The sequence below is a fragment of the Sapajus apella genome, unplaced genomic scaffold (genome assembly GCF_009761245.1).
Source record: "Sapajus apella isolate SASKATOON/1434 unplaced genomic scaffold, GSC_monkey_1.0 scaffold147, whole genome shotgun sequence".
Lineage (NCBI taxonomy): Eukaryota > Metazoa > Chordata > Mammalia > Primates > Cebidae > Sapajus > Sapajus apella.
In genome coordinates, this window is record NW_022437087.1 from 1847874 (window position 1) to 1864750 (window position 16877).

General features: G+C 39.2%; 1 protein-coding gene across 5 annotated transcripts in view; it reads left to right on the forward strand.

Annotated features, from left to right (window-relative positions):
- Nucleotides 1–16877, forward strand: part of ADAMTSL3 (ADAMTS like 3) — a 361855-nt gene that overhangs the window by 242035 nt on the left and 102943 nt on the right. For all 5 annotated transcript variants that reach the window (XM_032264821.1, XM_032264819.1, XM_032264822.1 and 2 more), the window contains exons 16-17: nucleotides 4898–5184; nucleotides 15936–16065. In XM_032264821.1, coding sequence (XP_032120712.1) covers nucleotides 4898–5184; nucleotides 15936–16065 — 417 coding nt within the window. The remainder of the gene's footprint in view (nucleotides 1–4897; nucleotides 5185–15935; nucleotides 16066–16877) is intronic.

Here is a 16877-nt window from a genome sequence, read left to right on the forward strand (position 1 = left end):
GCAGCTGTTGTATACCCTTTGGTTACTTCTGTGTACCTCAGTTTTCTCATCTGTAAAGTAGGCATAATAATATTTCCTGATACGGTTGTTGTTAGGAGAAAATGATAGTTTGTTTGAAGCACTGAAGACAGTGTCTCACAGGAATAACAATGCAATGAATGTCTGATGCTACTATTTTTATTTTATTGTACTTATTGAGCTTTTAACTCAGACAGCATTATGTTTAATCCTTACCCATTAGGTAGGTACTATTACTGTTCTTATTTTACAAAAAATTATTACCTTTGTGTTTGAATAACAATTTTACTAACAATAGTCTTAACTAATAATAGTCTTAGGACTCAGATCCTCTCTCTCTCAAAACGTTACTTCATCTTTTCCTGATTTTGAATGTTGTGTGCATCTGAGGTACCCTTGACTTTTTCTGTAGGAGACTTGCTTTTTGTGCCTAGACACCTAGACAATTCTTTTTTCGTGCTCAGAATTTTGTTAGCCAGGTATATTCATTTTCCATGACTGCCAAGACCACAAACTTAGTAGTATAAAACAACACAAATGTATTATGCCACAGTTCAGTGGGTCAGAAGCCCTTGGATTCAGTTGGCATCTCAGTTCCAGTTCCCAGTAGGCCAGGATCAAGGTGTCTGTCAGCCTGAAGCCTTCTTTGGCAAGAGTCAACTTCCAGGCTCATTTGAATAATTGGCAGAATTCAGTTCCATGTGGTTGTAGAACTGAGATCTTCATTTCCCTGCTGGCTGTGGGCTGGGAGGTTGTTCTCAATTTCTAGAGGCCACCTGCATTCCTTGGCTCATGGTCTCTTCCATCTTGGAGCCAGCAACCGTGGGTAAGTTCCTCTTACACTTCAAATCCCTCTCGCTTACTAGTTTGCTTACGTTTCTGACTCCAGCCAGAGGGATGTCTCTATTTTTAAGGATGTCTGTGATTATATTAAGCCCACCAAAGTAATCTGGGATTATCTCCTCATCTCGAGGTCACACCTGTAAAGCCCATTTTGCTGTGTACGGTAATGTATTCACACATACTAGGGATTAGGACATGGGAGTATTTGCTGGGGCGGGGAGCCATTATTCTGCCTACAACTCTAGGTTTTTATGTTAATCATTTTTATTACTTTCTCCTGGAAGACAGTGTACCTTTTTGGAATGTATTTCAGTCATTTTTTTCATATTTTATTTCTGAGCACCTTTTCTGTTTCATGTATTGGAATATCTACATGAAGAATCCAGTTATCATCAATATTGGATTACCTATATTCTCTTCAATTTAGTCCCTTAAAATTGTGCTTTAGAAAGTCAGTCTTATAAAAATGTAGTTTACATACAGTAAACTATATTTAAAGTGTACCATCGATGAGTGGCTTTTTTTTGTTTTTTTGTGTTTTGAGGTGGAGTATCACTCTGTTCTTCAGGCTGGAGTGCGGTGGTGTGATCTCAGCTCACTGCAACCTCTGCCTTCTGGATTCAAGCAATTCTCCTGCCTCAGCCTCCTGAGTAGCTGGGATTCCAGGCATGCATGACCATGACCAGCTAATTTTTGTATTTTTAGTAGAGACAGGGTCTCACCATGCTGGCCAACCTGGTCTTGAACTCCTGGCCTCAGGTGATCCACCCACCTTGGCCTCCCAAAGTGCTGGGATTACAGGCATGAGCCACAGTGTCTGGCTGATGAGTTTTGACAGATGTGTATACCCCTCAAACTCTAGCCCCATTCAAGATCCAGAACATTTCCATCCCCCTAAAAGTTTTCTTTGCAGCTTCTATTTCTCTCTCTCTCAACACTGCATCCACTTTCAAGTCTGGCCTCTATGTCATTAATTTGATCTTCAGCCACGTTTCTTCTGTTTTTTCCTAGTTCTGAATTACTTGTTAGATTTGTGACAACAATATTGTTATGTTTCACAGTTGGTTTCCTCAGCTCTGCCATTTTCTATTTTACTCTTGTTTTATCATCTCGTCTCAAAGCTCTCACATTAGTGACATGATTCTTTTTAAGTTCTTCCATTGTGCAAAGATGAAGGGAGCACAATCTATTCCTCTGGTTGTGTTTTGCCCAGACATGGGTCTTTGAATGTATTCCCTTCTTTCTTTTTTAAAAAAAAATAATAATAACTGGGGAAGAGAGACAAGTTTCAGAATTGTGTGAACGCTATATCTTTAATTTAAATAAAAAATAATACCTAGAAGGAAGTCATTCTGGATTATGTGTAATTATTTTTTAGTTGCCATGGCTTTTTCATTTTAAACCTCTAAGTCACTTGTTATTACTTTGGATGGAACTAACATTTACTTTTTAAGAGGGCTTTTTAAAAGATCATTGAAAACCAACTCGAAATATAGAGAAAACCTTCGAGAGCAATGAATATAACCATCATTCCCTGCTGGGAATTGAGGTGAACCTTCTTTTTTTTTTTTTTTTTTTTTTGAGATGGAGTCTCATTCTGTCACCCAGACTGAAGCTCAGTGGCATGATCTTGGCTCACTGCAACCTCTGCCTCCTGGATTCAGGCAATTCTCCTGCCTCAGCCTTCCAAGTAGCTGGGATTATAGGTGTGTGTGCCACCACGACTGGATAATTTTTTTTTTTTTGGTAGAAATGGGGTTTCAGCATGTTGGCCAGGGTAGTCTCAAACTCCTGACCTCAGGTGATTCACCCACCTCAGCCTCCCAAAGTGCTAGGATTACAGGTGTGAGCCTCTGTGCCTGGCTAAGGTGAACTTTCTTACTCGAGGTAAACCTTGGGTAAAAAGGTTCTCAGTCACCAACACATAGAGGTCTAATTTGAATGAAAATATCTATTTCCCATGCTTACATACATACATGCTACATGTGGGGCAGTTCATATACTATGATCTATTTTGTCTAAAATCAAAATATAGTACATAGGTATATGTAGATACTATATGTTATAGACTACACAGTATGTATGTAGCATATATGTATATTTATTTCATTTAACAATCTTCAAGAAAGACTGTTCTTTATCAATTCATACCTAGACCCCCATCTTTTTTTTTTACCACTTAAAAGCATGCACCTGATTTAATTACCATAATAATTTGATACCCATCATCCATTTAAAATATACATGACTAAGTTCTTTAGTGGTTGGAAGTTTTCCATTGTAACTTTTTCTCTTTGACCTTTTTTTTTCCCCCATTTATTTATTTTATTGTATTTTAGGTTTTGGGACATCTTTTTAATTGACTACATATTATTACACTGTATGGATTCCTCATCTTTAAGTAGTCTTCTTTCCAGTTCTCCCATGAGAGTAGCAAAGAAAGAAAAGAAACATCAAATATTAACTCCAAAATTGCCCCAACCTGGGAAGTTGAGGAAGCCCTCACATGGAATCTGAGAATTGGAGAATAGAGTTCCCCGCTAACAATTTTCAACACAATGAACAACATGTTTTATGTTGATTGATGTTTCTTTGCGGGACTTGTATATAGCAATGGTATTTCATCCTGCTGATTGGGGGCGTGCTTTTTTGGACAACTATAGTTAAGTCTTGCCTGGGGAAAGAAGGTTGGATGACTCTGTGAGAACCTCACAACCCTGTCTTTCTGAGGTTAGAATATTAAGCTTTGGAACTGTGTCTTAAACATCTTAGCAGTGTTTTCTCAAGTTATTTAGTAGAATATTATCCCATGGATAAGGGTCTGTATTCACTTAAGTTTATGAAATGATGCATGTAATATTTTTCTCTTAAGCATTTGTAGTATGCATTTATAGATCATAATATTTGGAAATGTGTTGCAGTGGATAAATCTGTTGAACATTATTGAGCCCAAAATTTTCAAAACTTATTCTATTACTGAACTCTTTTTCCTCTCTCACTTAATATCTCATGATACAAAGTGTTGCCTCAGAGTACCTTAAATATATCTTAACTATATCTGTCCCTACGGAATCCAGTTTTCAAAATTCTGTGCAGGGGTCCAGTAAAGGACAGAATATTTGCCAGATAGTAAGTATTTCAGGGATTGTAGTCCAAATGGTTTCTATTGCAAATATTCACTTCTGTTATGTAGCATAAAAGCCATAGACAATAGGCGGACAAATGAGTGTGGCTATATTCCAGTAAAACTTTAGTTATGCACAGTAAAATTTAATTTTATATAATTTTCACATGTCACAAAATATCTTTTTCTCTCCCAACAGTTTAAAAATGTAAAACTGATTCTCAGCTGGTGGGCTGTACCAAAGATAGGTGGGCCAGATTTGACCCATTGGTCATAGTTTGATGACCTTTGATTTAGTGGATAATAATTCAGAATAAGAATTAAATGCTTTGTTCAGCCAGATTGTATGATATTTCTTTTGTTTTAAAGAAGATCCAGAAGCTTAGTGCATTTTTGTATATGAAGCATAAAAGAATATTAAAGCTTCATCCACTCTGTAAAAAGTATTTAAGATACCCTAAAATTTAGCTCTTAAACTCGAAGACAGTTTAATACCACTCTGCCCATTACAGAGGATAAGCTCAATACTAATTTACTGAGTAAATATTGGTGAAGATCTCCATATTATAAATGAAATCAGATTAGAAATTATCTCCACAAGATAGCTTTATTTATTACTAAATCTTAAAACCTTTGTAATTTTGCAAAGGTCATAGCACAGATTTGAATCATAAAATGGATGTAAAAGTAGAATATATGTTTAGTAAATTAGTCTTTCTGTTGCTAGTAAGATTTGAAAGTTTGTTAGCTGCATTATTGACCATCATCAATGAAAGTATTAAATTCCAAATGCGTGGAATTCCCCCAAATGAAACTGGTTGTTTTTGCCTTCATTGAATATGTCACTTCTTTTCTGGCCTATATTTAATGATCCTCGGTGTCATTTACTGATGTCTCCCTGGTTTTCCCCAGGTTCATTCCAGAACCCTGGTCAGCCTGCAGTACCACGTGTGGGCCGGGTGTTCAGGTCCGAGAGGTGAAGTGCCGTGTGCTTCTCACATTCACGCAGACCGAGACTGAGCTGCCCGAGGAAGAGTGTGAAGGCCCCAAGCTGCCCACGGAACGGCCCTGCCTCCTGGAAGCATGTGATGAGAGCCCAGCCTCCCGCGAGCTGGACAGCCCTCTCCCTGAGGACAGTGAGACGACTTACGACTGGGAGTACGCCGGGTTCACCCCTTGCACAGCAACATGTTTGGGAGGTATTTGAACCTTTGCTTAAGGGACAGTTATGTTGTGTGTTGCTAGTGGATTGAGAAATTGCTAAATCAATATGCAAATTAGCAGAAGTCTAAAGGAGGTGAAGTCATTCAAATAACTGAAAACTATACTTGTTTCCTTCCTTCCTTCCTTCCTTCCTTCGCTCCCTCCCTCCCTCCCTCCCTCTCTCTCTCTCTCTCTCTCTCTCTTTTGTGATTATTTTAGAAGGTAAAGGAGTGTGGGACTATATTCTAACCAAAAGAAGTATGCTTCTTTGAGAATCAATCTGCATAACTGAGATGGGGGTGGGAATCACTGGTTCACATGGAATAAATAGAAAAATGCAGAATGGATAAGTTAAGGCCATCTTGTGCGCAAATCAATCTTATAAATTGAAGTAGCTTGGGATTGCCATTTCTGATACAACTCTAGATCAGAGTTTGTTCTCAGAAAGTATGTGGGTTCATATCTGCACATTGGGCCGGAACCTAGGGGAACACATTAATCACCCTGATTTATGTTTGTGTACATAGAGGGCGACATACACAGCCAGGAAACCCTCCCAGGATTAGAAAGTGGTCGTATAGCCAGGTGACCTCTTAGGGGTGAAAAGTTGGCCCCCTGATGATTTGTGCAAGCTAGGATCCAAAAGGAAGTGGAGCAGCAGTTGGCAGGAGTCCAGATAGCCACTCTCGAGGGCTCTGTTGAAAGTAAACACATAGAAATAACAAATAAGAAAACTGTATCTGTTACTCATGTGAAGGAGACTGGGTCTAACCAGGAATCCAGAGCCCCTGTCACCCTGTCCTTTGACCCCTGACTGTGCCTTCCAGCCAGCTGCTATGTGAAGAGCTTGGTGCCTGAAGGTGCTCTGCTGTGAGTCCAGCCAATGGTGGGAAAAGCACAAGGAGCTGCTGTCTCCAGATCATTCTTCACCCCTCCCTACAGGCTTAAGCCCATTACTTGAAGGGAGCTCATGGCCCATTCATTGTGCCTGAACCCCTCACTCCTTGTTTCCTGGGCTCTTGAACCTGAATTCTCAATCCTTGTCCATCTCTATGACTTGATTCTATCGTCTTTCTCTTTTCTGACTAATTCAACTTCTGTACCTGCCTCTCCTTGCCACTTTTTGTATAACATTGCCAGCCTGGCAGTAAACCCAGCTTATTCTATTACTGTGCCTTATCCTCAGACTGCCCCTAAACTACTGCCTTGCAGACAGGGTTGCACATGTGACTTTAGATGTCTTAGCTGCCTCTGGATTCTTTCTCCCTCTTACTTGCTTCTGTCTGGTTGCTAGAAGTCCGTGCCATCTAGCCAGGAATTTAGACTCTCTGGTTTACTCGGACCTCAAATACCTGCGTTATCTCTTCCCTCTACAGCACATTGCCTCAGTTGCCCCCCACACTACCTTGTGTCTGTTCTTACCCAGTCCAAACTCCTGCCCACTCTAGAGTTCAGCATCCTGGACACTTTTTCTTTTAATGTCTTAGAAACCTTAACTCTAACATGCCCTTGGCAATTTGGAAACTGGTGCTTTCTCTTGATGAGTTTGGGGAAACCCTCTGGAGGTAGCCACTGAGATGCAAAGATGGTCTCCTACTCCATCACAATAATACATGCCTGGAACTTTCTACCGTCTGACTACAAAATGGCAGCCGTCTCCACTGCTTCTGAGACACCACATTGCTGCAGTCTCACTGGAGACTTGGAGCCGTGTCTTTCGTTAGGAGAGCAGAAATGGGTCCGGCTATCGCTTGCACACCCCCACATCTACCTTGTAATCTCAAGCTTTTAAATGCTGTGGGTAGAATCCCTGTTTCATCTTCTTCTCCTGACTAGTGAGATCCCCTTAGGTTGGGAAAGCATAGCATGTTGGGTACTGGGAACTCGACAGACCAGTCAGAGTTGTCCAAAGAGAGATGACCAGGTAAATTCTAATTCAGCTGAGGGAGACTGCTGTTAGGCTTCATTTTTGGAGCCTTTTGCTAAAATACTAGAATCTGCCTTGTGTTCCCAGTACTCATTGAGATGGCCCTAGATTCCACCTCCAGGATGACTGAACCCACAGGATAATTTTCTCTTTTTTTTTTTTTTTCAGTAACAGCTTTATTGAGATATACTGCACACACCATATAATTTATGCATTTAAGTATACAATATAGTGATTTCTAGTTACAAAGTTGTGCAGCCATTAACACGGTCAAGTTCAGAAACTTTAATTGCCTCCCAAAGAAGCACTGTATCTGTAAGCAATCATACCCCATTTTCCCTCAGACTCTGACCTCTGGAAACCACCACTCTTCCATGTAATGTATATAATGGAATTATGTAACGTGTGGTCCTCTTTGACTGCCATCTTTCACTTAGCATGGTGTTTTCAAGGTTCGTCTATGTTGTAGCATGTGTCAGTACTTCACTCCTTTTTATGGCCAAGTAGTATTCCATTATATGGTTAGACAACGTTTTATCCATTCCTCGGTTGATAGAAATTTGAGTTGTTTGCATATTTGGCATATTGAGAATAGTGCTGCTGTGAACATTGATGTATGTGATTTTGTATGGACATATGTTCTTATATCTCTTGGCTATATATCTTGGAGTAGATAGAATTACCTTTGAATCATGTAAAACATACAAGTTTTTTGACATTTGACTAATTGAGTTTGATTATCCTTAGTGGCACCATGTAACTTTTGACCTGCTATAAGAAGAGAAACTGCCTTGCATCTGTCAGAAATGCAAGGCAGTATTCAGGTGGGTCATGTTAAGGTGCCCATCTGCTTCATGATATATTCTTATGTATCTGAAGCACATTAGATATTTTAAAAGAGCTCAAGTTGGTAGCCTTTCACCACTCAGTTAAGCGGCAGTTTAGCCTTATAAGGGTATATTATCATTCAATCCTGGAATAATATATTGAAATGAGCCTTGGACACCTACTAACCCAAATGTTATAGCTGGGGAAGCTGAGACTCAGAGTCCATCATAAAGTCAAAAATAAAAGATGAATAACTTGATTCTCATTCATTAGAGAGGGTTGGTTGAACTATAAGTATATATAATAAGCTTCCCAACTTTACAAAAACTGACATTTTTAATTTCTTGGGTTCAGGATTAAAGTTCTTATAATAAATAACTAAATTCTATAAAAACTGGCCAGGCGCAGTGGCTCACGCCTGTAATCCCAACACTTTGGGAGGCCGAGGTGGGTGGATCACGAGGTCAGGAGATCGAGACCATCCTGGCCAACATGGTGAAACTCTGTCTCTACTAAAAAAACACAAAAATTAGCCAGCATGGTGGTGTGCGCATGTAGTCCCAGCTACTCAGGAGGCTGAGGCAGGAGAATTGCTTGAACCCAGGAAGCAGAGGCTGCAGTGAGCCGAGACGGTGCCACTGCATTCCAGCCCGGGTGACAGTGTGAAACTGTGTCTCAAAAACAAAAACAAAAAAAACGTGAAGAGCTAAGTCATAAAACCAAAATCCTTTAGAAAGGCGGGGATGAGAATTGTGGGTGAGGTGACTCATGCCTGTAATGCCAGAACTTCGGGAGGCTGAGGCACAAGAGTTCAAGATCAGCCTGGGCAACATAGCAAGACCCAGTCTTTAGAAAAAAAAAAAGAAACAAAATAAAATAAAGGCTGGGAATTGGGTACCAGCTCTGTGTTAGAATCCATGGTCCTTCACCAAGTTCCACACTGAATCTTCAGGGATATAAAATAAATAGAACATACTCTTTGCCTTGATGGAGCACAACTTCTGGTTCTTTTGGCTTGGCTGTCCCAACCACACTGCTTATAATCAGTGGTACTTGCCTCTGTGATCTATTTCAATGTGGTTCAGTAAGCTCAGCTTCCATAAGTCCACTAATGTGTGAGTTATGAATGTGGGCTTTTAGCCTTCACCCTGGATAGCAGAGAGGATAAGTCTACAATGACTGACAACCACAATAAAATGAAATTTACACAGGCATATATTTATTTCTTCAACATTCTTATTTCTGCTAGGAAAGTAATATACACAAATTACAAGTTTCTGAAAAGATCAAATTTGGTCACATTCTGATAGTCCGTATTTTCTAACGTATTTTCACATCATACAGGAAATAAGAATAAATCCATTTGTTGTAATTACCGTTGCTTACGACCCTTGCATAAGTCTGTTTTCACATTGGAGTAGCAACAGAGAATTCTTTTTTAATTCCTAAAAGCATGAAGAATCCAGACACCAATCTCCAGCTTCCAAAGTGTATTATGTATGTATGTATGTATGTATGTATGCATGCATGCAGCAGCGTCTGCGTGCACATAAGTAATGTGCACACGTGTGCACATGTGTGCACAAACACACACACACACGTGCATTCTGGAAGATGTGCCTACCTTTTTAGTACCCTCTGGTAAGGTTTTATGATTTATTACATCATAAACATTCCTTACCAAAGTTCTTTTGGATTTTATATTGTTTGTTGTTTTCATAGCCTCATTTTTTCACCTTTACATTTCCAGCAACACAGGCTAGGAGTATATACGTGGACGTTTGAGACCTAACCCCATTGTGAACCCCAGCTCTGCAGCTCTCTTCGTACCATTTATTTAAATTTGTAGAGGTGTGGTTTATTTTGCTATAATGATAGGAGTCATACCTACCTCATTAGACTTAGTGAAATAATTAAATGTGATTATTAAATAAGATGATATTTGAAGAGTGTTTATTATATTGGAATGCTATTGATTATTTCTCTTTTTAAAAATCTGACTAAATTGCTGAACACCTTAATACTTCTAATCATTTTTCAGCTTATTTTATGAGTTTTCTAAGTAAATGATCATCTGCTATTAATGATGATTTTATCCTCCCCTATCCAATAGTTATTTAAGTTTCACATTTTATTGCATTGTCTGGAATTCTAAGAACAGTTGTAAATAATGTGGCTAATGCCAACCTTGTCTTGGTCCTGGCAATAACAGGAATCTCTTTATTGTTTCATTTTAAAACAATGTTCTGCAAATATTTATTGCATGTTTCTATGTGCCAGGCACTGGCCTAGGTGATAGTGACTCAGTAGTTCCTAGTTTTGGAACTGAACTCTAATAGGGAAAATGCATTCATCATATAGTCATACTCACACATATATATAATTACCACTGGTTACAGCAGTTGCAAAAGAAGTGTATGGTGCCATGAAAAGGGGCATTTGACCTAATTAGAGAAGTAAGGGAGAGCCTCCCTAAAATAGATTACATTTGAATTTAAATATAAAAGATGAGGCATTAGCTACGCAAAAGGGGGTTTAAAGGGATAATTTCCAGCAGAAAGAGCATATGCAAAGGCTGGCAGAAGGATGCATGGTACATTCCAGGAATGGAAGAAGCCAGGCACAGTGGGAATACTGCGAACGAGACAGGGTTTAGTGCGGCATGGTGCTAGACAGGAAGGCAGAGGCTGGACAGTGATGGCCTTTCAGGCCATGTTTTTTAAGTCTATCCCAAGATCAATGGGAAACCAAGTAATTAAAGGGGGGGTTACATGACCAAATTTTTATTTATTTCAAAAAGGTTAGTCCAGCTGTATTGTAGAGAATGGATTAGAAAGGATAAGGATGGTGTGAGAGCACATAGGAAGCTATTGCCGATTCCAGGCAAGAGCTTGAACTGGAGTGGTGACTGTGGTTACAGATGGAGTGTGGCAGATGGCTTTGAGAGAGGAGATAAAAGAATCTGTCAGTGGAGTGGGTAAGCAGGAGTGTGATGGCATCTCTGAGTCCTAGGACTGTTTTCTGAGATGGAGATAAAAGAATCTGTCAGTGGAGTGGGTAAGCAGGAGTGTGATGGCAAGTCTGAGTCCTAGGACTGTTTTCTGAGATGGTGAGTGCTAAACGTTGGTGAGGGAACTCATGAGTTCATTTACGGACGTAATGCTTTTAAGGTGCCTCCCAACTTCCAAGTGGAGATGCTAAGTAGTCAGTGGGATGTGTGAGTCTGAAGTGAAGAGGCGCGGTCTGAACTGGAAATGTACATTTATGCATCATCTGTGTGTCCAGGGATTAAAAGCCAGGGGAATGGATGAGAATTTTCAGGGGAATACCTATGAAGAGTGCAGAGGGTCTAGGACTAAGTCTTGAGGAAATTCAACGTTCAGTGGCTGGGTGGAGGACACTGAGCCACAAAGGTCTGAGAAGAAGATCAGCAAGATCTGATGAAAAAGGAAGGCCGTTGTGTGGTGGGAACCGAGGCCAGCTGTGTTGTGTGCCATGCAGAGGCGGAGAGGCGAGGCTTCAGAATTGGCACTGGGTTCAGCAATGTGAAACCACTGGGGACCGAAGGAAAGGTCATTTCAGTGGTGGAGCAGAGATGGAAACCAGATGTGAAGGGGCTGAGCAAAGAGTAGTAAGTGACAGAGTGGAGATGAATAGAGGAGATATATATATATATGTATATATATTTTTTTTTTGCAGCAAAATTTGGCCATGTTAAAGAAGACAGCGGGGAGGAGATGACTAGGATGGCCTTGTGGGTTGAGGAGATCGGTGTGGGTGTGGGTGAGGGTTGGTGGTATTTAATGTCACAGAGCCTTGGGTACATTTAAGAGGCAACAAGAAAGCTCCAGAATGAAAGTGAAAGGCAAAGGAATCAATCAGTTCTCTCAGAAGATGGAATGGGATGAAACTTCAAGCAGTCATGGAGATTGGTCTTAAATCATTGGAAGGGCAGCTTCTAATTGTAATCAGCAGGTAAAAGGCTAGTGAGGCTATGAGAGTGGGTGGGTTTGTATGCTTATAAAAGGAAGTTCCCATCTGGTTGTTTCTGTGCTTTTGTGCATATGAATATTTGCTGAAAGTGATTGGTAGGTGAATGACAGATGTTTGAGGTAATGATGTAATTGTATTATACTGCTGATTATAATATGCTATTATTTAATTTAGGGGATATATATATGTATGAATGACACTGATGCATATAAATGTACTCTATTTTGGATAGTGGAGTACAAGAATCCCTTTCCACAAATGGTAAAATGGGAACGAACATTGCATGGGCCCACTATGGGCTTGTTTGAGCGTACTCCCAGCAGAGACGTGTTCCCGACATGGTACATTAGCGACTGCCGTTTTGTTTTCTCCGAATCCCTTCAAACCATCCCAGGCCTCGAGCTGTAGTTTCTTCCAGCTCCTCTTGACATAATTGGTCACTTCCGCCCAGGCTCCAGTGGTTTACGATGCCCTTCCTAAGGCCAAATGGCTTTCAACAATCCTTAATCTTTACCAGCTGTCTCCTCAACTAGTTCCTAAAAAGAACTCACCTATTTGAAGTGCTGCAAAACTTGCATTTTAACACCAAACAGGATACCTTTGGATCCATAACATATGATGCTTCACTCTTTTTCATTACCCAGGACTTTGCAGTAGTACCCCTTCAGTCAAATTAGCTAATCAGCAGAAAGAGAAAAATATTAACCATTCTTTCCAATATGACCCTAGGCCTGTGTGTATGTCTGTATTTTGGAAACAAAGAGCATCGTTATATATAAGATAGCATTATACCGGCCAACACTGTATGAAGTAGACCTATTTTTTTCCTCATGTAGATTTAGGTATCATGTTTGAGTAGTTTTGTGAGATGAACTGTCATTTTCTATGCCTTTTTAAAATAGTTTATCTCATAGAAATCATCTGTTTAAAATGTTTAGAAGCACTAGTTCCTACAACTGTCTAAATCCTTTCGTGTTTTTGGGATTGAGGGGGAGCATCATGGCTCCATGTTCAACATTATTTTCAAGTTTCCCCCCACTTATTGTTATATTCAGTCCACGTTCTTAGAATAATTTTTAAATAAATTACATAATTTAGATTCACTTGGGACAAAAACCATTTCATGAGGATACTGAAATTTATTATCTAGAGTTGTTCATCAAGTCTGAAGTCGCTGTAAGCCTCCCTGTTCTTTTTCCTGCCACAAATAATCTGTGATCTATTTACTGTTTGGCCTAGGGCTTTATAAAAATTCTAATGGGTGGAGTTGGGGAGTATAGTTGTTTATTATTCACTTATGTTGGACTATATTATATTTAGAGAATGTTACCTGCATCATTTATGACTTTTGGAACTGACTGCAGTTTTCTAGACTAACAGAGGATCAGTTTTTGTTAATGTTCCATGGGTGCTTCAAGAAAGCATGCCGTGTCTATTTCTAGGGCCCAAGGCTCCTTAATTTTTAAATCAACATAATTTTCTTACACAAATTATTTTTTCTTTATTTATTTTACAAGTCGATGTGTTAAATGCTGAGTGGCACATAGAAGGCTCTGCCTACAGATTTTAAAAATCTCTCCTGGTATTTGTTACACTCTGTGTGTATGTGTGTGTGTTATGTTATGTTGACATGTTGAAGCCGTCAAGACTGTTGTTTGCAAATGGCAGAAACCCAACCAACCAAAAGGAACGTGGCAGCTTATTTAAGGACTCTGCTTCTTCTCTCGGAGACTGTGTTTTTACCTTTTACATATTAATTTATTTCTTGACGAAGGCTAAAACATAAGTATATATTTTGAGATGGAATCTTTCTGGATTGCCCAGGCTGGACGCCAGCTGTACAATCATAGCTCACTGCAGCCCCAACCTCCTGGGCTAAAGTGATCTTCTCACCCAGCCTCCCGAGTCGCTGAGATTATAGGCATGCCCACTATTTTTTAAATATAAAAAATATATATTTTTTGTATATTTTTGTAGAGATGGGGTATCACTGTGTTGCCACAAGCTACAAATATTTTCATTTTTCTTAAAAAAAAAAAGGCACTTTCATGATAACACTGCAACAGTCAAATGTGAAGTAAGGGATGTTGCCTCATGCTACAAAAGAAATTTATTCAAAAAATGATGCTGACCCTTCAACACTTATTGTATTATGTTCTAAATTTATAGTTGTAATTATTACCTAAATTTTGTTATAAAATGAGGTAAACTTATTTTTATAATTTTTACTTTTGTAACTTTAATTTTTGAAGGTAAATATTTAATCAAATCTTCTACAATGAGGAGTGTCAAAGTAACATTGTGGGACCAATGTATAGGATGGGAGATATTTTGTGGCCATCTTTGGAAAATATACTGTACCTCAATGAGTATCCTAAATCGTCTACTAAACTTCTAAATTCTTTTCAGTAAACTTGCTTTAAGACAGAAAAGTGTGTCATGAGTATTGTACAATTACACCCAGAATGGGGTTTTAATGGTGCTTTAAGGCCCACTCATTCAGAAAATGTTCCAGAATAGTCTCCAAATTAAAAATTTCTAAAGAATTTTTATTACAAGTTAAAGTATATTTGAAAGATAACTGAGTTTTTCTCAGATTAAAAAAAAATGAAACATGCTAGAAAATGAACATTTAAACCTCTGCAAGGTTACTAAGTAAGTTTTGATATTTGCAAATAAAACTCAGAGTTATTAAGTTGTAGCAATGTCTTCTTATATCTCAGGTTAGCCAATGTTTATTTTAAAAGCTCATAGAAGATACATGCAGATTTAATACTGCGTCCTGCCATGGCAGGGAACAGAAAATTACAACTGAAGACAGCAGGAGAAAATTTATTGGAAAGAACTGAACATCACAAATATATATTTTATAAGTATTTTTGGCCAGTACTACATCCTGTAAAATACTGTAAAATGGTTGAATTGAAACATGGCATTTGGAAAAAGAACCACAACCTTGTAACATAATGGAATGCACATTCTTGCATGAAAATGAATGCATTTGCATATTTCAAATAACATGGTTGCTATTACACTTTGTATGTGATTGTTTAATCAAAAGTTCGATTTACATTTTGTTCCATCCGATTTCCCAATATTTTTTTTGTCTCAACAGACAAAGAATGCTGGTTGAGAACATGGGCTTTGGGGTCAGACAGACCTGTCTGGCCTCAAAGGGAAAATATGCCTGTGAAAGTTCATATTTTCACAAGGAGTAGTCTTGTACTTTTTGGCTGTATTGTATTTTAGAATCCCTAGAGTATTTACAAAAGAAAGATCACTGAATTAGGAGGCAGGGAATTTAATTTTTAGATTTGAATCTACCACATTTTTGCTGTCTTAATTTCTCTCTAGACCTGTTTATTATTAAATTAATAAAATGGAGGTAATGATACTATCTTTCAACCTCTCAGATTATTTTGAAAGCAGTTTGTACACTTTTCAAATAGGCTGTATTATTCCAGTTTTTACTAGCAATAGAAAATTACAGTCATCGTGAACAGGAACTCAAACCATAAGTAAAATTTTGAGGAGTTCTGTATCTGCCAGATTTAGCGCATATGCAATGAAATAGAGAAAATGCTATTCTTTAGCAGCTGATTAAAAAATTCTTCTTAGGGAAACTATTGTGACTGTTTGGAAGGAGCGCCTTGATGGCTTATTTGGGGGAACCCCTAGCTTTGAGTACATCTGGAATGCAGATAAGTCCAAGGGTGGATGGGGAGTCGGGATGCTCTTGAATGTTTCAAGGGGACTGGATTTGGGAGAGAGGGAGTAAAGGCACTGAATTTAAAAGGTGAATGAGAGAATATCATAGACTGGGAGACTTTGGATAATGCTAAGTTGTCTGCTCCCAGGTGTACCCTGAAATGTAGTCTGCAGCTCCATGATAGTCAAAAGGGCAGGGGGATAAGAATGACAAGACCTAAGACTCTATTTTTTTTTCCACAATGAATTATTCTATGTTATTTGCATTTTTTTCCTCTTTCCAACCTTCAGGTCATCAAGAAGCCATAGCAGTGTGCTTACACATCCAGACCCAGCAGACGGTCAATGACAGCTTGTGTGATATCATCCACCGTCCTCCAGCCATGAGCCAGGCCTGTAACACAGAACCCTGTCCCCCCAGGTATGTGTTGATGTGTTGTCTTGTGCTCCTGTATATACCATATCTGGGTGATAATACCCTTCCCTGCAAAGAAACTCACCTAAGTGCAGACTTGTGGGTTCACCCAAGATAGATGTTCTAAGCCTGCTTCAGAACCCTCTTCTGTGCTCAAGCTGTGCTCCAGGCAGATTCTTGCCTCGGTGCTCAGATACAGCCATGTTGAACAGGAATGCTCTTGAGGCTGACTTTTATTTCATCAACCACAAATGAACATAAACCATGAGATCAGCAGATTTGTTTTCTTTCTCCTCCGTTTCCTCCAGGGCACTTCTTCCCCTAATATCCCATCAGAAAACACGGGATTTGCATTAGCGTTAACAATGGTACACAGTAGGTGCTTAATCCATATTTGTTACATGACTGTGTGATCTCCTATTTGATACCTAGCACTCACACTGATGTGTTATGACCTTTCCCACTGACTTGCCTTGGATCTCAGATTGTGGGGTGTAATGTTATAAACCCCAATGAGTAGGTGAGGGTGACCTTCTTTGATCTCTTTGGCTGATAGGTTTACCTTAATAATTAATCTGCTTCGTTGCTTAAGTCCCGGTAAGATCCTGAGGAATTTTATCAGAAGAGAAGTAGGTGGTTGTCATGTTCCTCTGTCCCTGGTGCTGCAAGCTACAGAGGGCGATAACTGAACATCACTGACTTCTCACACAAGACCTTTCTGAATAAAACCCCAGTCTTTTCCTTCCTCTCTCCTTTACCTTTATTATCTTGTGACCCCTCTTCTGCGAGAAGAATTAGTTGCCAAAAATGTTGAGTAT